Below are 24,332 nucleotides of genomic sequence, written 5' to 3' on the forward strand. Positions count from 1 at the left end.
CGGGCCGATGCCGAACTTTTCAAACTTTGATTGTGCAAACAGTGAAGCATCACTGCTGCTTTGACTTATTAAGGCAGTCAACACACAATCTAAGACCGCAACGTCTAAAAATAAACTGCCACTGTAACTTTCACACACCAAATATGGCTCGGCTCACCGAGCCTGGCAAACCAATGAAAGCAGCCCACCACGCTCCAGCTCCGCTCCCCCTTTGGGTGACAACCAAGCATGCAGGAGGATCCCGGCCAGTCCAGAAGCCGTGGTTGCCTGGCTACGGAGGGACACACCAAAACAACGTTGCTGGGAGGCATTTTTTCAGCAGCACGAGCAGTATTTACTTTCAGAAACGAAACCACTGAAATGAGCTCCATCTTTCTCTGCCGTGCTTTTCTTTGGGAGGTTAGGGAGTCAAACGGTGGCTGTTTGGCAGTAATTATGTGTGCTAAAGGTCAAATGGAAATCACGCCCTGAAACCCAACACTGACATGAAGGCATCAATGTGAGTAGCAGAGAAGCAGCTTGACACTATGAGCAGGAGAGTCCCAGAATGTGAAGCGCTCGTCTTAAACTGAGAGCCATCAAATTGTGAATGAATTTGTGGGAGCATATAATTTGGAACATATGAATCAAGAAGCCTCGCCTGCTGTATGTTTAATTACATAGCAACATGGCCACCGCCGTCCCGGTGCCAGTAAACCCATCGCACCGTGCTAGCTTACAGCTAGGGTGACTCATATGTTCTGGTGTGTTTTTATCTTTGGGTCGCCTCCTCCCTCCTGCTCTCTTAATACCAGTTTTCCACTGCTATCCTGCCAGCTAACAGCTCCGGAGCTACAGGGGCTCACAATGTAATCCTGTCTGTAAAAAAAGACTGCAGGACGAGCAGAGAGGCGCGCGACAAAGAGTGACAATGGTGCCATTATCAGAGGAGAGCCTCGAGAGTCAGAATGAAAAGTTTTTGTGAGTAAAGAGACGTGGAAGCAAATGGAAAGAGGGGGAAATAACAGAATAACGGCTGCGGTTTTAAAACCCATCGAAAAGAAAATGCAGAGCGAGTCTGGCTAAAAGGGAGAAAATTACAGAGAAGGGAAAGAAAGAAAAATATTTTTTGCTCGTGCTTGTGTTGCAAGCTAATCTGCAGTAGCTGAAATGGGAGACAGATTGCTGATGTGGAAGAAAAAAAGATGAAGCACAGAAAAGAAAGGGAGTTCCCTTCAGTCGTGGGCAGAAAGTGGTGGAAATTTAACAAGAAAAAGAGACGGCGAATGACAGAGGAGGGGGCAGGAGGACGAGATCTAATTGAGAGGAGGGAAAAGGACACAGCGGGGAGGAGAAGAGAAAGTTAGTTTTCCCACCAAAATGCCCCCGAGGGAGCCACCGTTAACAACAACAAGCCACTGTCTCCGTTCATCAGGAGGGGAGTGATCCAAACAGCGAGTCGATGTGTTCTGACAACCGCACGCACACAGCCGCTTCCTCCCTGCGTGCAAACACACAGCAACACGCTGCCGCAAATATGCATACATCTACAAGTGCGCGGCCACTTATTCTGCTGTATGGTTGCAGGAAACTTGAAGATTTGGCTGTTTATATTTGGATCCATTACTCTGTGTCATCGGGAAGAAGCGCACCCGCCTCAAATTCAGCCTACAGCAGCACGACGAGCCCAAGGAAGCGCCAAGAAGATGACGAGACAGGCCTAAAGAATCCCAGCTTTAATTTTACTGCCTTAAAATGGTGCTAAGACGTCTACGTTATCCGAACAGAGCACTTTGCTCTCGCACTGCAGGCTTACTTGTTCCTAAAAGTAGAATGGGAGGCAGAGCCTTCAGTTTTCAGGCCCCTCTTCTGTGGAACCAGCTTCCAGTTTGGATTCAGGAGACAGACACTATCTCTACTTTCAAGATTAGGCTTCAAACTTTTGATAAAGGGCTGATCAGGTTATCCTGAATCAGCCAGTGGCAACAAAAGACTCTCCCGAGTCTTCCCACCGTTGCCAACTAACGAGATCTTTTTGGACACCATCTCCACGTGGTAACAGCCGCTCCCTACAGTCTGCCAGCAGAGAAGCATGCTGAGCCCATAACTGTGTCGTCTGTTGGAAAAGTTGGTTCATGCTATAACGGTACAAAGTGTTGAGATGAAATTATTTGAAGTGCCTTAATGTTGAGTCTCATATTAACCAAAATGCCATATAATCATATAGTGTAGTATTAAGTGGACACGGCCCTGAAAAATAAAGGCATTAGACTACGTGTCCTTCAGTGGAAAAATGCTGTTGACTCTCACTCATGCTTGCCTGGGAAAAAGTAGATAAAGGGGACCATCTTTTAGTGGAAAGTTACTGAAATGCTGTTGTTTAGACTAGAATGGGGTAGCTGGTAATAAAACTGTTAAGCGTGCGTCACCATTTTGAGATCCGGGGCAACGTGTCATGCAGGATGCATCACCCTTCTAGAAGTATTGTGTAAGAGAATAAACGTGTGAAATGGTCTACTGAGCAGTGTTTTGTCTTCCATCGGATGCCTCTGAGGAATCAAAAGAACTCGGTGAAGTGTTGACATTTAACAGAAGCTATCCAAACCCGACCATTTGGTGTACAGTCTGCGTTTCCCTGGCAGCACAGTCAACAGCAGAACTATCAGGCAGTGCAGAGGCTGATATGAATGCACTGGCCTTTGGTGCAAACCATAACTCGGTGTGGTGTAAAAACTGCTGCTATAACAATAAAATTTCAATTGAAACCCTGACCATCAGCAGAAGGGACCAAAGGGGCTTCGGTGCTTTGATTGGACAGCAGTCAAAGGTGCAGGAGGTGGACGGGGAAAGCAAAGTTGATGCATCTCTGCTTCGACTCCAGACCCAGATAAATGGTAGAAAAATACATAGATAGACTTCTGACGAGGCTCACCTGCTAAACCATCCATGTGATTAAAGTAGTTCTAGTAACACTGAATCAGATATTTCCAACACTGTCCACACTGAGCATGTGTCGGAGTGATTCACGCTTTCTTTCTCCAGCTCACACCACCTCCTCCTCCTCTGGGTGTGAGCTCAGATCTTTTGAGCGGAGCAAGACCAGCGTTTTACCAAATAAACTGTTTGTTATAGAGAGTTTTGCTTTGGGGTGCTTTTACGTGGAGGACAAAGACGCAGCGAGTTACTTCCACAAAGTAATTATGAAAGGGTTAGCTGTGAGTATCTCTCTTTAATCTTCATGCACAATCACAACATTGAGATAACAGAGCAGTATGCAGCATCTGCTCATAGGCAAACAGATAAATACCCACATAGGCTTCTTTCGTTTTCCGAGAACTGAAGCACAAAAGAATTTTGAGCTAGCGTCAGTTATTTCCTGGAATAAAAAAAGGAAAAGCGGGTAAGCGTGCTTTGCCTGCCAGCGAGCCCATCAGCCAATCAGCTAATTACGCTGGTAATTGCAGTAATGAGGCAATGGAGAGTGCTCATCTGCTGGCCAGAAACCCCAAACTTCCAGCCACTTCCATTAATAACAGCAGAGAGAACCACAGCAGGGTCATCGAGTTGCAGCAGCACCTGCACGCAGACGCCACAATTGCAAAGGTTCCGGCTCTCCAGCCGCTCTGAATGATAACATCTAAACTAAGAAAAGTAAGAGCTCCTCTTCCACCTCCGTTTGGGCGTTCTGCAGTTTGCACACATCGTCCAAACCTATTCCAAAAGCTTTCAAATTGCTCCACTCTGACGAGGTTAACCTGCCACAAATCTGCCCGTAGTGGAGAGCTGAGTAGAAGTCGGTCTACTTTCCTGAACTCATCTCAGGTACAAAAACATTTGTCTAATAACTTGCCGCTGCGTGTTCACAAACAGGTAATCGGTGAAGACTGGACACACGTTTCAATGCTGCCAGTGTTAGATCGGAAGTTCTAGCAGCTTTCAGACTAAAGAGTTCTAGGACCTCCCTGATGGTACAACCCGCTGGACAGCTCCCCAACAACTGCTGTTTATGCTATAAGCCAGCTGGAAACCATCATAGCAACAGATCCAACTGAAATAAAAAGACTGACGATGTGCATTTGTTGCACGAGTTAGAAAAACACGACAGCTGGTCCGAGGAGGAGGAGGAAGGGCACCAATTTAATGATGTGCGTTCTTTAAGGCACGTTTGAGCTTCATACCTGCAGAGACGGGGTGAAGCTGTTTTAGATGCTCCATTATTCACACAATGGGTCAGTTGGTAGATTTTAGCCCAAATGGTCCTCCAGACGCAACACCAAAGGGATCTGCGTCTCCTCTTTGTTAGCCAACTGTGTACATCGCCTTCAATCATTTGTCAGTTTCCTAAATCAGCCATTAAAAATATAAGAACCTCTGCTCTAAATGAATCTTCAGAGAATGCTTGTAAAGCTGCATTTTCTCAGTTTCAGAATGACACAGTGTAAGAAAGAGCAATATAAATCCATTAACCAATGCAGCCATCCGTCGGCCAATATCAGATCAGTACTGGTGAAATACCCATTCAGTTTATCACCTAATAACTCACCGTGACCCTTCGATGAAGAAACGGTGTCATATTAACCTCAAAAAAGGATTCAGAAATGTGTTTAGGCAGCTGCAGCAGCACGGGAAAAAGCCACGGCTCTCAGAGATATCACTGAATATAAATAACGTGCACTTGTAAAGGTTTATGCTGTATTTCAGATTTCTTAAATCACCCTGCGACCTCTTTAAAACCTCCTCTGAGGCTGATGTCCTGCCCACCCGGCTGAGAACCCTCATCTCTACGCGGTATGAATGGCTAAATGGCGATGCATTCACTGACGGGGCCCCGACTGCTCAGCTAAAGGTGAATGGGCAGGCGAGGCTGTCACGGAGCTGGAGACCTCTCAAACTCTGGCAGATTTTCATAAGAAAAGGCCATTAGTATGAGTGCAACGGCAAGCACAAAAATTGATTTGGCCTTTCACTCCACAACCTTCAGCGCCGACCTTCGAAATACCTAAAGGAGGGGGGGCTAACATCTGAGGAGGAGTGGTGAAGGGGAAGGGAGGCGCAGGGCTGAAATTAGAAACGGAGGGGGAGGTAAACAAACTTTGTTAGAGTCGTGGGGATTTCTTGGCTCGGCTAAAAGTCCGAGAGCGACGCAGGACGAAGGCGCCAACTCCTTCACGAGGGCACTTCGGCAGGCCGGCGTATCACGCGCTCCACATCTAATCTGTGACCTTTTATTTGCAGGATTTTACAGAAGCTGCAGCTTCTAAGGTCAGGATGTCTTTTCTTCCTCTCCTCCCGCCTCTCCGTTCTTCCTTGCTTATACTTCTTCCATTTTTTGGCTTATTTGCCCACGCTGTCAGCTCCTATTGGCTCTAATAGAGGCCCAAAGCTTCCAGTGTGACAGATATAATCAGGTTTGGAAGAACAGCTTTCGCCTGCGGGACAAATGGAGAGAGAAGGGGTGGGAGCGAGGAGACAGAAGAGCTGAAAACTGTGATGGGAAGTGTGAGAGGAAGATGAGTAGAATGATTAAAAAAAAGAAGGCATGTCAGGGCAGAAGAAGGAGAGGAAGAAAAGGTGAGGCTGAAACGGAGAGCACCGACTCACAAACTCAGGTTAGATTAGAAGGAGAAAGCCAACCTCACAAACCAGGGGACTGACCCAGCGGGTTTATTTCAGCTGTCACATGAAATCTGCATCATATTTCCTTAAACTTCCAGACAGAACGCACGCAGCGCCCGTTTTCTTCACCAGAGAGCCACATCGAGTTCAGCAGACGGCCTAGATCGCTCATCCGCAAGCTGTAAAAGAACATTAACTCTAATGAAACACTAAACAGAAGCTCCCACCGAGTATGAAATAAACTGCTTAGAACTTCTGCGAATCATTCCCAACGCTCCCAAAATTCACCTCTGACATTTTTGTGCCGCATGTGCAGGAAGAACATCTTTTCAAAGTCGGATTGTGTGCAAATGTGCCGAGTTTTATTGGGGCGGTTTAAAGTAAATTAGCGTGCTGCTCGTCGCTGGGGGAGCTTGATTGATATGATCTGATGTGATTTGACAGGGGTGGAAGAAAGGAGAGGCTGGAGGAGGAAGAATGTGGAGGGCAGAGATGGGACTTAAAAGCAATGGAGATACGAAGGCAGGGGGAGGAGAGGGGGTAAGCAACAGGATATGAAAGGCTGGAAGGTGATAGGGAGAGGAGGGAAGTTTAAAAGTGATAATTAGGGAGAAGAAGAAAGAAGGAGAGGGGCGGAGGAACAGCAGGACGGTGACAGAAGAGAAGGATGGACGGCATGAAGGAAATATAAAGATTTACCCCAGAGACATGAGTCAATGACGAGGAGGGAAGGAGGGATGGGAAGCTGAGGGAGATGACGTCAAGCATGAGAGAGAGTGGAGAAAGTGTGTCTGGAAGAATTATGGAACGGCAGAGGAGAGAAGGAGATGAAGAAGGAGGCAGGAGGGGAGGAAGATAAATGGAATTAAGGGAACAGAATGAGTAACTGGGACAAGAAGAGGAAACAGAAAGAAAAGAGAGAGGAGGGCAACGCTGCACTCAGATATGAGGCCACATATTATAGAAAATTGGCTATTGTGGAAAATGCGGTGCAATTAAAAAAGGGCATTTTGCTGTGAATGGCCTCAGAAATGTGGCGCCTCGGGGCAGGTTCTGAGCAACGGCACACGCGTGCTTCATTTCCCTGACATACTTTTTAGTGATTGTTCTTTAGAGTTCATCTGCAGTCGGCCTATTCGCTCAGCACGAAGCATTTGTACCCAGCACCCACCCAGAGGGTGCATATATTGAAGGTTTGGGGCACTTTCGGAGTCTTAGCCATCGACCGGCATCGTCAGGAGGGCGTGTGATGGTCTCAACTCCCCCTGCAAAATGAGCCCGAACATCCAGACATAAAGAGGAAACATCAGCCACAAGAAGGCCAAGACGTCCTGCAACAGGTGTTCATGTCCTTGCATGTGCACTGCAGCGCTGACATTCCCCCACTCCCACTCACAGAATGGATATGAAACTGTGTTTAACTGCCCAGCTTGCCAAAGAGCAGTCCAGCCATCAGCAGAGTGGTTTTCACCTGTTCTCGCCCCTACGCGCTCCATTTGGGCTCCACCTGTTAGAGACAGAATCTCCTCCTGTTGTCTTCTACACGCGAGAAGCAGCAACACAATCACACGATGCGACGATCAGATCCTCCCGTCACCATCCAGAGTCCACATGTGAAAACAGCCTGAGAGACGCCAAACCCACAAGGGATGATGCTGAACACCCTCACACCCGCTGGACGTTCACACAAGGATGGGCTGAATGTAAACACACGTTCAAACACTCTTCTACCTCATAAGCACAATTATTCCTTTTTGCTAAAGCATATAGTTAGGGCTGGACCAGGTGACCCTGAATCCTCCCTTAGTTATGCTGCAATAGGTGTAGGCTGCCGGGGGATTCCCATGATGCACTGGGTGTTTCTTCTTCACTCACTATGTGTTAATAGACCTCTCTGCACTGAATCATATCTGTTATTAATCTCTGTCTCTCTTCCACAGCATGTCTTTATCCTGTCTTCTTCCCATCATCCCCAACTGGTCAGCAGATGGCCCCGCCCCTCCCTGAGCCTGGTTCTGCTGGAGGTTTCTTCCTGTTAAAAGGGAGTTTTTCCTTCCCACTGTCGCCAAAGTGCTTGCTCATAGGGGGTCATATGATTGTAGAGTCTACCTTACAATATAAAGCACCCTGAGGCGACTGCTGTTGTGATTTGGTGCTGTGTAAATAAAATTGAATTTCATTTCCTTTAAATGACTGAAGCTGATCTACTCCACTGTGTCCACAGCACAGTATTACTTGTGAGGTTTTCAGTGGAGTCTGATTTACTGCAGAACTATATTTAGTATTGACAGACGTGTTAAGGCTGAACCTTTCAAAAAAAATCTCTAAAACTTGGAAACTCTTTTAAATCACAACATAAATGTGTTTATTTCCACGACACTTAAAAACGACAGCATGCCGACGAAATAAGAGCTGGACCAAAACGGCCTCGTATGCCACTAAAATCTGGACATGGTCTTATTCATCTCATACTTCACTCACAGAAATCATTCAATTTTGCAGTCTATAACCAGAAACCCCTCAGCAGCTACCCCTGTCACCGTGCAGGAGGGTGAAGGGAATGGACTGGAGGTGGGCCAGAAGCCATTTTCCAGTAGCTTCCCACCAATAGGAATCCTCCAGCAATCTTCAAACTCGGACAAGAGCCTCAAAGCACGTGAAAACAAACACTTCAGAAGGTGGCGTCCTTTCAGACCACAGCTTTTGCTTATTTTATTGAGCTCTGCTGTATTTGACAACTATTGCGTGATGTAATCCAGTGAGACTCGTCGCTGCTGTAACTGCAGAAGAAATCTGTCCGACTCCCTGATGAAGGCAAATGCATCCGCACTTCCTTCAACCATCAGGATGAATATATTCTAATTGTTATTTAAATCAGAGTCCCTCTGAGTCTTTGGATTTTTAAACTCCTCAAAGCTTTGTTGGACTCTGATACTTGTTCTGTGGTGTGTGAGCGACGCCTCCGTGCAGCACTTTGTTCTCCTGTGAGTCCCGTTTTGCGTGTTTTGCATGTATTCCTCTAGTTTGGACATATTTCTCCTGCTTGTTTATTTATTCCCGCTGTCAGTTGGCACGAAGCATCCATGATTTCGTGGTACATGTACAATGACAATGAAGAGCTTTTCTATTCTATTCTGTTCTATTCTGAGCTTCTACTTTAAATCTGAACACAGGATTTTAATAAACTGAGAAAAAAGATCAGAATTATTTAAAGTATTCTTGTCGTGTTTAATGAAACGTGGCGTGATTGTGCGACTCACCTTGATGATATCACCCAGGTAGACATCCTCCATCTTGTTTGGCACCTTCATCTGGAAAATGCAACCCACCATCGCCGAGGTGTCGGGGAAGGCCGTGGGCGTAGCCGCGTTTTGCTGATTCGCTGCCGTTTCGCCAGCATCCGCCGCCGCGACGCCCTCTGTCACTTCCTGGAAGTCCTGCAAGAGCGAGGAATGCATGGAGGCCTCGAGCTCACCTCTGCCTCCGTCAAACCTCTCGCTTTCTCCACCCGCTTCTATCAACACCATGCCGCCAAGCATGTCGATGTCCAGCTCCGCAGCTACGGCCACGGCGAGCAGCACGCCCAGCAGCACGACTCTAGTCCTGGGTAGTCTCACATCGAGGCCGCTGCTCGGCCCGAGCCAGCCCAAACTTTGTTTATCGCGCATTCTTTACGTTTTGTCGAACTGTCACTGATGCAGAAAATAAAATAAAAAGGAGGATGTCCGAGTGGGAGGGTGGGGGGCTCAGGGGGAGCATGCACCCCCGACAGATAGAGCAAATCCCTCTTTACAAATCTCCCTCCCTCTCCGGCGCCGAGGAAGAATCTTCTCTTTCTTCTGTTCCTCCTCCTCCTCTTCACTCGGCTTTATTCCTGCTCCCCTCCGTCTTTTGTGCTCGCCCCTCAGAGGGTTACGAGTCCCATTGTGCCGAGCACCTTTGAGATCTGTGAGGAAACACAAGAAAGGCCAGTTAGAGGAGCAGTTTTAACACAAGGGGCGAAAAACACTCAGCACAACCCAAACAGGCCGAACTCAAAGCTCACACTCCATCAAAAGTCAATCTCACGACAAGTTCGGTGCCTTAAACCGATTTGTGCGACGCAAATCTCATTGCTGATAGAAATCCATCGCGGACTGCACGGAGGGTGTAAGGAGGAATAATATTATCAATGCTGGGGAGTAATCTGATTAGTTCTTACAGCCACACACACACTTAAATCACTCATTGCTGAGTTATCCAATGACTCGAGTCAGGAGAATGAAAGCACTGAGAGAAAGGAGGGAAGGAGGTGTGATGGAGGGAGAGGAGGCTAAGATGGATAAACCAAGAGGGGGAGGTGAAGGTGATATACGGTGGGACCTTGGATTAGCCAACAATGCCAAACCAGTCAAAGCCTTCTTGGAATTGCTAATGAATGCATGCCACTCTATTGTGTGCAGGGTCAGACTGAGTGTGTGTGTGTGTGTGTGTGTGTGTGTGTGTGTGTGTGTGTGTGTGTGTGTGTGTCCATTGTGAGCGTGGAGGGTGAACTCAGAGGTTGTTATTCATACAGCTCTTTCATGGCGGAGAGGATCCCCTCCTGAGCAAGTGTGTGTGTGTGTGTGTGTGTGTGTGTGTGCGTCACAACACAAATGATTTCCCCCGAGTGCTTTCATTAGACAGAAAGAGGGCGAGAACGAGAAAGAGGGACCCCCCGCCGTGACTCCACTTTGCCCCGTAGCAGATGCCCGCTGGAGAGAGTGAAATCACCGCAGGACTTCCCCGGCAACAACAACACCCGGCCTCCCAGGTAGCTTTTCAACCAGCTCAAAGGACCCTTTGTTGTCGCCGCCTCGCCCTCGCCGTGCATCACCTTTGGACAAAACTTTGTTTTTAATCAGGAGCGCCACGGTGTCGTTCCCCCCGCTGCTCAAGCTTTTCTACAACGAGTCAACATCCGGAGGGAGAGGAGGAAAAATCACTGGAATTTCGACATTTCCTTTGTCAAAGTCGAGTTGCTTTTTTCTACTTTTAAATGTTTTCATTTCCACTGAAGCTCCTTGGAATTACTTCTGGAGCGTTAAAGTTTTACTGAGGCTTCTTGAAAGTAGTCCAAGATGGCCACCGTGGATAAACCCCCTCCCTCGCTTTCACGTAGGGTACCTTCAACTGCAGCGCCAGAGGCAACATCCCTCCTGCTTCCTCTTACTCCTTATTGCTTTTCTGTGCTGTTCAATCTGTCATCGGTTTCTCTTTGTCTGATTGCCTTCGTTGCTTTTCTCTGTTTCAGGATGTTTTTTGTTTTACATTTTGTCCTCACACGCCTTTCTTCATCTCAAACACTTCCTGTCCTCCCTCCAGAGCATTAAGCTACGCCACGCCTTTTCTCACATCTCCAAAACCTTCAAGGCCTTTTTTCTTCTTCTTTTCCCTCCTGGCACTCACTCACCTATCAAAAACAGCCTTTCTATTCATCGCATGACAATGGGGCTAACGATGGCGGGGGAGCGTCGCTGTGAAAGTGCCGGCGAGCTGGATGAAGAGAAGCTGTCAGCGCACAGAAAGAGAGGAAGGTAGACACGGAGGGCACAGAGAGAAGTCTTTGACTCTGAGCAGGACAGAAAGCTGCTATTACCTCAACACCTACAACACCTCCCCCAAACATGCTCTGCCCACCTCCTGGCACCGTGGTACAGGTGGGCAGGAAGGTGGGCAAAGACGGCCAAGAAGGGAAGGAAACGGCAGCTCTTGGTTTCAGCATCTCGGGCTTAAATCTGGATTCAGACTGTGAACCTGGTGCTTCCTGATTGGTCAAATCCATCAAAGAGCAGCCTCCCCTCCACATCATCTATATGTTGGGCGAATTGTTTTATTTACTCCAAATAACCGTGTAACTGGAACCAGAGTTCATCGGGGTCGGACCGACTGAACCGGAGATGGCGTCGCTCCAGCGCTCGCTGCGTGCTTTCATAAATCAGAGTGCAACACGAAAGCCTTTCTGTGTCTTTATGTAAGCTGATGATTTTCCTAAAAACAGAACAAAGAATCCTGGAGGTGAATTTATTTCCTTGTAAAACCACAGCGGCTGCAGGATGTAAAGAAATGAGGCAACACTGTGCAAAACCAGCCAAACTAATGCAAGGGTAATGACAACCGGCTGCTGAGGAACACAGGGGTATTTCTAAGAGGGATGTCAAAGTAAATCCACTTTTAAAAAGCAAACGTGGAGCCGACACTACAAGCCCAAAGCCCAGACATTTATCCAGAAACGTTTCAGGGTTTTTCCTGCAGTCAATGAGGTTTTTGGTGTAATATTTACCCACTGTGCCGACCTGGAGGTCCGGAGACGATGAGCAAAATATCAAACTACAAGTTTTCTGCTTCTTCGGGCGTTTTTAAAGTAACTGCAATAAAACAAACACTCGTTACCGAAACACGGCCCGACGTCCGGCCCGCCGCTGCTCAGGGCCCAGAATAAACATCCAGACCTGGCTCCATCTCCCACCATTATAAATAAACGGCTAACCGGACACTTGCTGCTGCTCTTCTGGGTGGTAGTGACAGTTGTGAGGGGGGTAACAGAGTTAGAGGGTGAGGACTGGTGAGGGGAGGGATGCAGAACTAAAAGTAGAGCGGGAGTGGGACGTTTGAGAGGTCTGGGAGATGATTCATCATCAGTTTCAGAACAAAATGTGAAAAGCTGCCAGTAAAGTCTAAACTTGGAGAGCTCGACGTTAATAACGCAGTGGGTGTCGTGCCCCGCTCTTCTTCCTCACGCTGCCCCCGTGGGCAGAGATGGCTCGAGTCTAACCACAAAATATCTGACGTCCTCACCGCTTTACGAAGACATGGCTCCTGTGCTGCTCTGTCTGCCTCTGACTGATAAACAGGACGTCACTGAACCGAGCTGCCTTAAAACTCCTCGTCACTGATTACTGAACGTTTAGGGTCCAGATCAGGGAGAAGGGAGGAGCTTTTACCTCTAAGAGGAGGTGGGGTAGTACTTTCAGTACCCAGTACCCTTATAATACTAGACTCAGATTTTAAGCCTTGCCCCTGCTACAGCTGACCCATTAGCTCCAAGCAGAGCCTGCAGGTTCTCAGGCCTTTGGAAACCAGGTCGGTCGAGTCTGGCGCTTTCACATCACATCACAAACTTTTCAAGAAAGCTCTCCTGATTTCACCTGAGCTTTACTTCCTGTAAGTTTTATCACAGCTTATTGTTTTATTCTTTGGAACGTGGATCTTGGAAAGTGCTTTCAAAATAAAGTCCGTGGCTCCTGTAACCACGGCTACACACAGATGTGCTATTGTAGAGTCTTTCAGATTTACTTGAAGCTGTTCTTTGAAGTGTGGAGGGAACTTGGTGAGGACGTTATGTGGATTGCATGATGCTGTTTGTGTCTCTGGGTCACGGCCCTGCTTTGGCGTACCCATGGTAACAGCCGGAGGTCTCAAACAGCTTCTCAACAGGGCTGTCTTCTTTATTGGGATCCCAAAGCTTCTGTTTTGCACATTTTACGACATCTATTGTGTTTGAGTTTGTTTTCCCACCAGTGTCGGCGCCATGACGATCGCAGTGTCATTGCATGTTAAGGTTAGGGTGGGTGGGAGGGTTAGGCACTATTCAAATAAAAATTAAAGGAAGAACTGAAAATAAGAGCCACTAATTTGTATCAATCTGCTGTAAACAGATGTGAACCTGCACCGGTTGTCTTCATACTGTCGTCATTAATAAAACCGACTTTGGTCCCCGTGTGGCGGCTCGTACTTTGAATCGTCTCCAAACATGAAGTCTTAACTTTCCTGTCTGAACCTGAGAGGACATTCCTTCGTTGGAAATTCCCGGAGCAACCAATGAGCACACAGAAACGCCACACAGGGGCCAATTAGAGGAAAGGCATCCCTCTGTGGCACCTAATCGGAGAGCCGGGCGTCTTAGCTGCGGTGAAACATTAGCACTTCAGTGGCACTTTAAATTCTTCTCGTCTCTTCCTCATTCCATGTCCATTTGCCTCCCTCCCTCCCTCCTTCCCGTCACCTTTCAATCCCCCAAAGTCACAGCTGATGCCTCTATTATTAGCACAGACAGGACGAGAGCAGCGTGATAAACAGAACGAGAGGGAGAGCCTCTAAAAATGGTCACCTTCCTGAGGAAGCTCCCAGACTGACAGGTGACACTGACGCCATTGCGGGACGCAAATATTCCCACCATTCAACGCCCCCCCCCGCCTCTGCATCCCACTGATACAACACACCAAGCGGCGGGTAAAGCTCCCTCGGGACGAGACTACAGGTTATGTTTGCGCCCAGTGAAACTCTGGATTACGGCGTGGTTTCCCTTTACAATGAGATTTGGATATTTAGCACGGAGATTAGGCACATTTCAGCTATTTAAGCGCTTCTTTCATCCAGCCTGATCTGCAGCGTGTAAACAGAGGCAGCTTATTCTTCCGGTGTGAGGATGTAAGGAGTCCACATTGTTCTGTTACAGCGTGGGGGAGAGAGAGAGGGGGACGCGTGTCTCTTTGTGATAATTTAGGCCTCATTATTGGCGACTTATGGATGAGTTTCAAAAGCGGAAGCATCGAGAGCCAAACGGGGACCTCGGTGACTCAACAATCTGCACTTCCTCTAAAATCTGCTGTAAAAAGCATTCAAATTAATCCACGTTCCCACTCGTAATTACATTTGTAATTAGCTTGCCTCCAACTGGAACAAGAGGAAGAAGCTCCAGCTACAGAATAATAGAAATGCAAATCCACCCTCCGGGCCGCTTCACCGTTAGCTGCTGCTAAAGGCGAGCCGATGGGCCATCTGCGAGAACATAAGGCGGCGAGGAGCACGTCTGTGTGCAGTGTCAGCGCTGACCAGCTCGGCCCGAAAACTCTCCCAACAAACCCACAAAACCAACAGAAAGTGTGAGAAAACAAACTTCCGCAGCAAGTCTGAAAAACTGCATTCAAAACTCCATCAGCAGGTGGTCGGGGTGGATGACGGGTGTACAAAACACAGCTGCAGAACCAAAGACTTGCAGCTACGTCTCAATCATGAAAAACAAGAGGCCATCTAAACCCTCAGAATCAGCCGAGTATCAATAACGTTAGCATCTTTATTTAATTCACGGTATGTCAAATTTCACAAGGTCTAAATTTCACACGTATTAATTTATCCAGCATTTTTACGGCCTCATGACTTCAAACACTTTGATCTAAACTGTAATTTCACACAGTGAAATTGTGACAGAGTTTGTTGGCATAGTTTTGTTTGTGTGCTCAGCGGTGAGCGTCAGTATCACGGGTCGGTCGTTTTTTGAATAAGCTCCACCCAGAGGAGCAGAGAAGTTTTGCATGGCTACATTAAAAAGATTAAAGTTACTGTACGAAACAATCAGCTGATGGGGAAATTGATCAGATTTATATGGAATGACCTGAATGTCAAAGGTCAATGCTGCAAGCTAGAATAGACCAGAATTATTCCAAATGGCCAGCAGGGGGCGACTCTGCTGGTTGCAAAAAGCAGTGATTGTATAAAAGTCTATGAGAAAAAGAGCCAAACTTTCCAAGTTTAAAAACACTTTCCTGATGGGTTTACTGTCTCAGCTGAGAGTTTTGTACGGTGGCCCTGAGAGGCCAAATGAACTGCAACTTAAGAAAACACCAGCAAGGTGACCCCTCGCCTGGGGCTGTCCTCAGCTCTTCCCAGGAGGGTGGCATGGTTGCCCCTTTGGTGGTCCTCCTTGGGTCCTTGTACTCTGGGGCCTCTGGATGTCTGGGGCCTGGATCTCCTCCATACCTGCTTCATGCCCTGGGGGACGGGGCTATGGCCCCCCACACTCCCTAGCAGATCGTTACATAGTGTGCTGATCCACACAGGTGTGCACACGGGTGTTCACCGACACAAACTACACCTTTCTTGGCTGCTACCTCAAAGCACATTGTGCGCTGTTGGTCCTGCATGCTGCACAATAACATTTAATATTTAGTATCTACTGTTGTCTACTGTTAGCTAGTTTATTGTGATGGTGTTGTATTTATTATGTTGCTCTTTTTTTGTTTCCTTCCTTCTCCCTGTCCTATCCCCCAAACATGTCTGTCACGTCTGTCACGTCAGACAACAGTTCTGATGGCTAAAGATCCAAACGGGACAGGCAAAAAAACAAACAAACAAACAAACAAACAAACAAAAACAAAAAAACCCACCAGCAATAAGAAAAATGGCACAAATGGACACAAAACACAACGGAAACAGGAAAAACAGATTTCCAAAAGCACAAGGGAAGTGTTTCTGGGGAGACAATAACCCGACGGACCAGTTGCAGGAAACAAAATATGCTAGCTGAGTGTGTTTTAATCTCATGATTCATATAATACTGATGATGGATTTTTAGGCTAATAGTCAGGCTAACACACTTAGACCCTCCACATCTTTTAAGTGCAATTCAGGTCCTGCATATTTATTAAATATTAGCATATTTTGGTTCCTGCAACTGGTCCGTCGGGTTATTGTCTCCCCAGAAACACTTCCCTTGTGCTTTTGGAAATCTGTTTTTTCCCATTTCTATTTTCATTTTTAGTGTTTCTGTTGTGGTTTTTTTTGTGCTTTTGCGGCATTTTTCTTATTGTTGGTGTTATCTTAAGTTTCAGTCCATTTGACCTCTCAGGGCCACCGTAGTTTTGGGTCTTTTGTTGACACTTGGAAGTCCCACTTAGAGTAAAACAAAAAGCCAAAACGCTCAGCACAGACATCAGTGTTCAGTAAAACCCCACAAAATTCAGTTTAATGTGCCTGACGACAAAGAAATCAGAAAACATTCCAGTTTCGGCAGCTCTAATCTCACAGAGTTGGTTTCCTTTAAAAATCTTTTTATGATGATTTCATTTTTTGTTGTTGTTAAATGAGTTGTGTGAGCAGAGTTTAAGAAAACAGATGTTAGAGGTTAAAAAGTACTTATGAAATGATTATACATGATAAAGCAGCTTTACCAAAGATCCCCCAACTGCACCACTGAGAGCTGCGAATGAATTAAATGTATTAATTCCACAATAAATAAATAAGTTTGTGTCATGACACAGAGGAGATCAGAGCGGAGCTGTGGGAGTCAGAGCGCCGTTTCAACAACAAACAGATTTTTAAAAACACTAAATTCTGAGAAATGAGAACAACAAGCACAAATCCAACCGACAGGAATAACAACTCCCTACGGAAATTTCCGGCCGCTCCTCGGCCACACCGGCTTTGATATGCGAGTCGCTGAATGTCCACGTGTGGAAGCAGATGTGAACCTGCCTCATAAAACAAGAGTTCTGAGAGCGAGCGGGAACAACAGGACAGAAGGACAAGAAAACAGCGGGCGACGGGCGGGGCCAGACGCGAACGCGATCCATCCTGAAGCCAGCGCACTGCAGCCAGTGTGCAGGGCGCAGATGTCTGCACAGATGTGCATGCATATGTAAAAGAAACTGGAGCCGGTAACGTGAAATCGATGTGTCGTTTGTGGGTTTAGTGGAAACTGTGGCTGAAGCAGAATTTACTGCTTCAACAGATTCGTGCCAGCGTGCATGCCATGAAGGACGTCGTGCACAAACAAGACAGCCGAGGGAGGGGCTGCTTTTCCGGACCTCCCAGCTCTCCACAAACACACCCAAGGAACCTCTGGAGATACGTGGGCGGGCGACCTGCAGCGTGCGGAGTGCCATTTATTATCTCCAACAACAAGATCCTCCAACATCAAATGATCCTGTCGAGGAAAACAAGATCTTCCACCGCCTATCGTCAAAACATCCGCCTTCTGGTCTCATCAGAACAGAAATGAAACCTCAGCGTGACCTTTGCCCAGATGAAGGGACCACACCGACTTCCCGGGGTCCATATGATGCAGAGGGTACGACGCCGTCCCCCGCCCGTCCCTCCGAGGCCTCGGCGTGCTTCAACTTTGTCAAAATGAGGATTTAATTTGAGGCGAAGCTGGAAATAAATAAATAACTGAGAAGGAACCCAGCGGGAAGAATCCTGGGAATTCTTTTGCGAACGCAGCCAAACACACGTCCACTTTGATTAGAGTCGTGTTTTTGCAACGCCGGAGCATCAGCGCTTTCGCTCGCCCGCTTACAAAGCTCATAGGCTTTGGACGGAGAGAGAGAGCGTGTGTGTGTGATGAGGCTAACGGCTCATAAAGGGAAGATGCGGCAATGCTTTGCACATCTCCGTAAGCTAATTATAACAGTGCAGCGGCTGCAAAGTGAAATATGAAAGAATTAACAATCAGAGAGAAAGACGGGCAGAGAGGGGAAATATAATCATTGTTAAAGAATGTGTAGGAGGAAGAGTAATTACATTTCACTCCCATTACACCTCTGGAGTTGTGTTTCCTCTCGCACACCTTCCTCTCTTGTTAACATTCAGTCTGCTTCTGCTGCGATTCTGAAGCAGATCCATCCTGCTCTCCTGATTTCCTGTCATGCATCTCCTGCTCCGGCGGCGGATGTTCATGTTAGACACCAACAAAGTTTCTAATAATAAGCTCGACGAATGAACGGCCCAAAGTTGGATTTGAGCCATATTCACACATAAACTTGAGTCTTTGGGATATTTTTGGGAAACCGTCCGTGTCACGCTGCAGGAAACGCTGCATTAGGTTCAGGTGAGGGAGCTACCTGGACAGAGCTCAGCTGGATCATATTAGCAACACAGTCCAGCGTGAAGTTAAAGTCCATCAAACATCAGACGTGTTCACAGCTGAAGTGACAGAGTGAAAACAATCAGCAGCTGCATTTCAATGTTTTACATGTTCGTACGACTTTTACAGGCAAATAAATCAAAGAGTCGGGATCACTCCTGCAGATCTCACCCTCCTGCCTGATGGATGGAGATTCACTGCTGCTGCATCAGAGCTGCAGGGTCATCACAGTTTGTGGGCTTCTGCTTGCCTCCCTGCTTTTACACGTACAAACTAACCTGGATCTGAAGCAGCATCGACTGCGAAACACAGAATTCATACGTAACTGTGAAAAGACTCAGGACTGCAGTGCAACGTGTGATAACGGCTATGGAGAAGGAAGCGCGACTGATCCATGAGGGGGAAACAAAATCCAACGCGCAGGTCAGACGGACCAGAAATCCTCGGAGAAGATCAGAGAGATTTAATGACAAGCCCCAACGAGCCAGAGCTGTCGGACAGAGAGGACGAGGATCATTTTTACATCATTAAAGCTAAAAAAATAAAACCTCAATGTTCAGGAGCTCGTGTTTGTGTGTGTGTGTGTGTGTGTGTGTGTGTGTGTGTGTGTGTGTGTGTGTGTGTGTGTGTGTGTGTGTGTGTGTGTTCCTGGTCATGCTGAGACCACCAGCAAAGAGCTGAGATACACCGACAGCTGTGTGTGTGAGAGAGAGACAGCTGGCTACTGTTGCTAGCTTGACTGAAAATGACAGCTGGGTAACACAAGACTTTATATATGCCACACACACACACACACACACACACACACACACACACACACACACACACACACACAGAGCCTGGCTAATCTGCACTCTTTAATCCGTGGGTGTGCTTCAATCCATGAACTTTCCCTCCCAGGTGCCATCCAGCTCCCTCTAAACGCGCTGGGCTTTCTTTCCCTTCGACAGCTCTGGCACGAGTAAACAAGCCAACGGCGACTATTTTTAGCCTTAAAGTGAGTCAGAGGTTAAAGGAAGCCGTGTGGAAGCTCTTCTTCTTCTTCACTGTTAAACAAACTCCAGGAACAACGACTTTAAATACCACTGCACTACTGTGGACCAGCTGTCTGACCTTCACTCGTCATTCAGAAAAACAATCCACTCAGCTATTTTAGTCGGATGAATAATCGCAGGCACTTTATTTTTCTGAGATGAATCATGTTACAGGAGAAGGTTCTGGAGTGCACGCTCACAGATGAAACGGTGCGACTCACACTCCCAGAAACAGTAACTGTTATTTGTCGTACAGTCGACAGATTAATGCGTCCAAAAGTCTGAGGAAAACTGACTGAAGAAGACCTATGGATTATGAATTTAGTGCAACCTTTAGAGGGAGTCATTCATCCAGGGCTGACTGTAAACGTCTCAGGCTGCTCTTCTATAAGAAAACAGAGGCAATCAGCACACGACGCAGCAGGTCTTAATTTGCTCTAATTTGCCAAATGATCTGTTTTTCAGAGGAATCATACAGATTGCATCATTAAAGTAATAACTAACAAACTTTCCTGCTGCACGCAGACTAAACAAAAGCACTCACTGGACGCACTACGCCTCCCGGAGGCGAGGCTTTTACTGCAGAGGGACAACAGCTCTGCAGGTCAGCGACAAGGACCTCGTTTTCTTTGGTTTCTACGGATCAGACATTAAACAGCTGACATCATCTAACACCTATTTTTCAATTTAAATCACAACAACACTCACCGTTTTATATTGTAAGGTAGACCCTACAATAATACATACAGAGAAAGACCCAACAATCATATGACCCCCTATGAGCAAGCACTTTGGCGACAGTGGGAAGGAAAAACTCCCTTTTAACAGGAAGAAACCTCGAGCTGAAGGTCAGGATCTGCAGAGAAACGATGGGAGGAAACAAACAAAATGATTAAAAAAAACCTTGTGATGTTCGAGATGTTTGCACCGAAGTTTACTTTGAAAAAGATTTTCTTGCTCTTATTTTGAAAGTTCACTGGCTGTCAGCTAGTTAAACCCAGTGACCAGCTAAAGGAGGTATTAACATATTTACCTGTAAACATAATTTGATGTACGAGGCTCTACTTTCTTTCTGGGTTAGTTAAAACGGGTCAGGTACACGGTGGACTCCCAAACCGACGAGCCCTCGGGTGCTTCACGCCTCTGACAGGCTCCATTTAGCTCCACGCTGCAAACATGTCTCCTTGCTCCTCCGCCAACATAAAACGGGCCTAATCTGGGTCAGCTGTGAGCAGGTACACGTCTGACGATACAGCTCTCGTTTCCACACACACCGCAGTGACCTCCTTACTGCAGCAGCCACAGCGTTTCCCGCATTTCCTGTGTGTACGCCATCGGTGTCCGCTCACACGGCATGTTTGTGTGGTTACCTGCATCAGTGTGGGATGAGTTTGCAGTGATAGGAATCTCCTCCCATCCCCAGCTGATGCAGGTCATCAATTCTCATCTCCGTGCCTGTCCTATCTGGCTTCTACTGCCGAGTTATAAATACACAGGCAGCAGCGCAGACAGCCAGCCTGCTGCATACACACTCATGTAAACCCCCGGGCTGTTCCCCTCTTCTCTCTTTATTTACACGAGTATTATTAGCCAAGCGTGCCGTGCATTGTTACTTACAGAACGAGCTGCACGTTTTTGCACCGAGAGACAATTTAAAAATCTGCTTTTATTACCACACAGGCCTGCAAACGCAGGGAAAACATCCGTGTTTGACCAGCAAGCAGAGCGTGTCACTTTATATCAACAGATCTTTGACACTCCTATTATTACTCTTCTGCACTTCCCATAATGCCTTTGGGCATGCACAGAGGCAGAATGATGTTCCTGCAGCTTAACTCCTCCCATTTTCTTTGCCTGTGTATGGTTACATTATGTTAAATGGCAACAATAACAGTTTCTGCTAGCAGCTCCTGTTTGCAGACACACTTGATGCCAGAGTTAAGGAGGTCACTTTAACCTTGGAAAGAGTTCTTTGCCAACAGCCACTGATGTGAAGGACTAAGCATCGGTGTTCTTGTTGCAATGCACACATAAATACCAGGACCATGTTACAGATGCCTGCTAATTTTTTCTCAGTAACATACAAAAATATGAATTTTATTCACCAAAACTGGAGCTCAGACTCCTGTTAGTACAGTGACCTCACAGCAGCCATATTATTGGTCAGATGATGTCATCAAAAATGCTCCAACAGCACAAACACAGACCAGAGGTCCATTCAGGCGAAGCTAGCAGACCGCCTGTGTCACCGTCCACCTGTTGGTCAAAGATCGAGGTGTTCCAAATCTCCAAATACCAATGTGTTCATGCAACCACAGGATGGATCATCAACCAGTCCATGCCAAAAACAACCCAAAGGATCCATTAGAAATTAGAGTCCAGCATTATGCTCAAATGTTTCAGTCGCCCAGCATCACACCAGCAACTGCTGACACAACAATAATAACCAGAAGACGACAACAACTTTATCCCATATTTGGAGATTTCACTGAATATTCATGGAGACCTGAATACTTTATGCTCTAAACTGGAAAAACTGCTAAAAGTCAAACTGGTAAAAGAAGCTTTAATATGAAGGTGGCCTTGCAGCCCCTCGATGTGCAAACATAACATAAGCTGTTAATGATCAGAGCTAGCCACGCGCAGATGGCTTACCTAACAGAGGCTCCACCAAAGCTCGCTAGAATTATTACAAGAACCATTTGATTTGATTTGACTTATTTTTAAAGCTGCGAGCCAGCTAGCACCAATCCTTCCCATCATGCTTCCATGTTCAGGTCACCGTTCGGGGCTCTCCTCAGTGCCATTCAGCTGTTTCCAGTCTCTCGTCCAACTGCAGGACAAACTCCAGCTCCACCGTCTTGGACTGCAGGGGCCAACATTAGTCCCGGTTCTGCTGTGGAGACCCTCTGCCAAATTGAACCAGAACCTCTAGCAGGTGGAGACTTGTTTCTGCTAGGAGAAGTCGCCAGTGCTCCCAGCAGCAGTCCAAGATGGTGGAGCTGGAGTTCATCCACCAAATGAGGAACTTAATTATTTATTGGGAAACAACGATAGCAGGCACATTTGTCCAACCACCCAGCCCTCCTGCCTCTGGTGCAGAGGCCCCGAGTCCACGCCTAGCGGGTCAGAGGTCGTTTGGTTTCTAGACAACATGAAGCAGGTGGCTTTAATGTTTCAGTGTATACCAGAGAAATGTGAGTTGTGTCCAAAAACAACAAGAAATCAATCAAAAATCGACTTTTCTGTCAATCAACGGCAGCAGTCAGCAGGTCGGTGATCAATAGCATTTATTAATTTGTTCAATCTGCTGGAAGCTTTCAAGTAACTCATTCACTCCATCAGCCTGTCAGCGTGTTACTGAGTCACTCACGAGTGCAGCTCGTTGTACTCTGAGCGATACACTGCTCGCTCGCCCACTAACTCACATTTCTGCCAGCCGGTAAGTTTTTTTGTTTTTGCAAAGGACATAATTCACTGCAGCCAGACGGTATCTTCGTTCACCTCCCTTCCCCTCTCTCCCTCCACGGTCACTGCAGACGTCTCAGCTTCGAGGCCCCATTCTTTATCTCTATGATAATAGCAGGCCACGGCTGATAGCCTTACAGCCCGAGCAATGTGACCTCCAACTGGCTGGCAGGGTTTTAAAGTCACCACGGTGCAGATTTTTATTTTTTGCCAGGTTAAAGATGCCCCCCGTCTACTAAATTTATCTCAGCCCAATGGAGCGAGACAGCCAGCTGATATTTATCACTCCATTTTTGTTTTTCCTCTCAGTGGTGGATGTTACGGACGCTCTGCCGCGGACGGATTTAGGTAAATGTCACAAGGAATCAAACCTGAAATCCCTCTAAACTGTTGCAAATGACAACATGTAACAGAACACGGAGTCTGTGAGTGTTCAGACAGCGTGGCTTATTTTTACCGAGGAGAACACGCCATCGGCACCGATACTGCCGTGACTGCACGCCGCTAAATGGTAAATGGTAAATGGCCTGTATTTATATAGCGCTTTTCTAGTCCCTAAGGACCCCAAAGCGCTTTACATATCCAGTCACCCACCCATTCACACACACATTCACACACTGGTGATGGCAAGCTACATTGTAGCCACAGCCACCCTGGGGCGCACTGACAGAGGCGAGGCTGCCAGACACTGGCACCACCGGACCCTCTGACCACCACCAGTAGGCAACGGGTGAAGTGTCTTGCCCAAGGACACAACGACCGAGACTGTCCGAGCCGGGGCTCGAACCGGTAACCTTCCAATTACAAGGCGACCTCCCAACTCTTGAGCCACGATCGCCCAGGTTAGAGGAGGTGTGAGAGCACAGCTCGTCTCTGAAAACGCCCGAATATTAAAGAGGAAAAGAAAGACGGTCAGAGACTTACAACACAAAGGCTCAAGACTCGAAACTTTGACGTGCAGGTAAAAACTAAAAACATACAATTCAAGGTTGGTAATTTGGTTATTCTGCTCTTCTGTCTCTACTTTGGTCTGTGGATCACATCAACAACTTCGGTCTTTGTGCAGTTTCTGTGTGAAGTGAAAAAAAAAGCCTCTTTGATGCTAATCAGTCAATTAAAATGTGATCTTCTCTGCAGACTTTCGGCGTGCTTTGATTTAAGAGCACTGTGCCGCAGAAGGTTCTGTGAAGGTGACGCTGCACTTGTGTTATCAAAAAAATAAAGAGTAATAAGCGCCCACAAACAGGAGAAAGTGATAACATTAAAGGGAAGGACGCGGAGAAGGCAGCGCCTGGCACTGACTGAAAGGTTGAAGGCTCAAGCCTGAACATCAGGAGATTTCGATGCTCTGCAGAAAAAAGGGAAAAGAAAGAAGGCAGAGTTTGTAATGGCAGCAGCTGAAGGCCTGCGTGTAGCAGCACCAGACTGACTTGGAGAAGATGGAATAACAGTAAAAGAGTCAAAACAAGAAACTCCAAAAAGCTGCAGAGTCTTGAAATGAAATCACTGCATCTCCTGTGTACCAAAGGAAGAACGTGGGAGCAGGTCTAAATCAAGCCTGCTTTCACATTCAT

At 47.0% G+C, this 24,332-nt stretch overlaps 1 protein-coding gene and 1 long non-coding RNA gene across 3 annotated transcripts in view; one reads left to right on the forward strand and one right to left on the reverse strand.

Annotated features, from left to right (window-relative positions):
• The window catches only part of dag1 (dystroglycan 1), a 55,848-nt gene that overhangs the window by 15,521 nt on the left and 15,995 nt on the right, over positions 1-24,332 (reverse strand). Inside the window, exons 1-2 of one of the 2 annotated variants that reach the window (XM_039612157.1) lie at positions 20,324-20,342; positions 8,856-9,541 (exon numbers count right to left, since the gene is read on the reverse strand). In XM_039612157.1, the coding sequence (XP_039468091.1) occupies positions 8,856-9,263 (408 nt within the window). In that variant the 5' untranslated portion in view covers positions 9,264-9,541; positions 20,324-20,342. Of the gene's footprint in view, positions 1-8,855; positions 9,542-20,323; positions 20,343-24,332 lie in introns of those variants that run through there. The other variant, XM_031735717.2, reaches the window with a different exon arrangement.
• Positions 339-2,493, forward strand: LOC120440214. The gene is made up of 2 exons (XR_005613075.1): positions 339-499; positions 1,567-2,493. It is a non-coding gene; the product is annotated as an uncharacterized LOC120440214 (long non-coding RNA).

Source organism: Oreochromis aureus, linkage group 5 (assembly GCF_013358895.1).
Source record: "Oreochromis aureus strain Israel breed Guangdong linkage group 5, ZZ_aureus, whole genome shotgun sequence".
In the NCBI taxonomy this organism is placed as follows: Eukaryota; Metazoa; Chordata; class Actinopteri; order Cichliformes; family Cichlidae; genus Oreochromis; species Oreochromis aureus.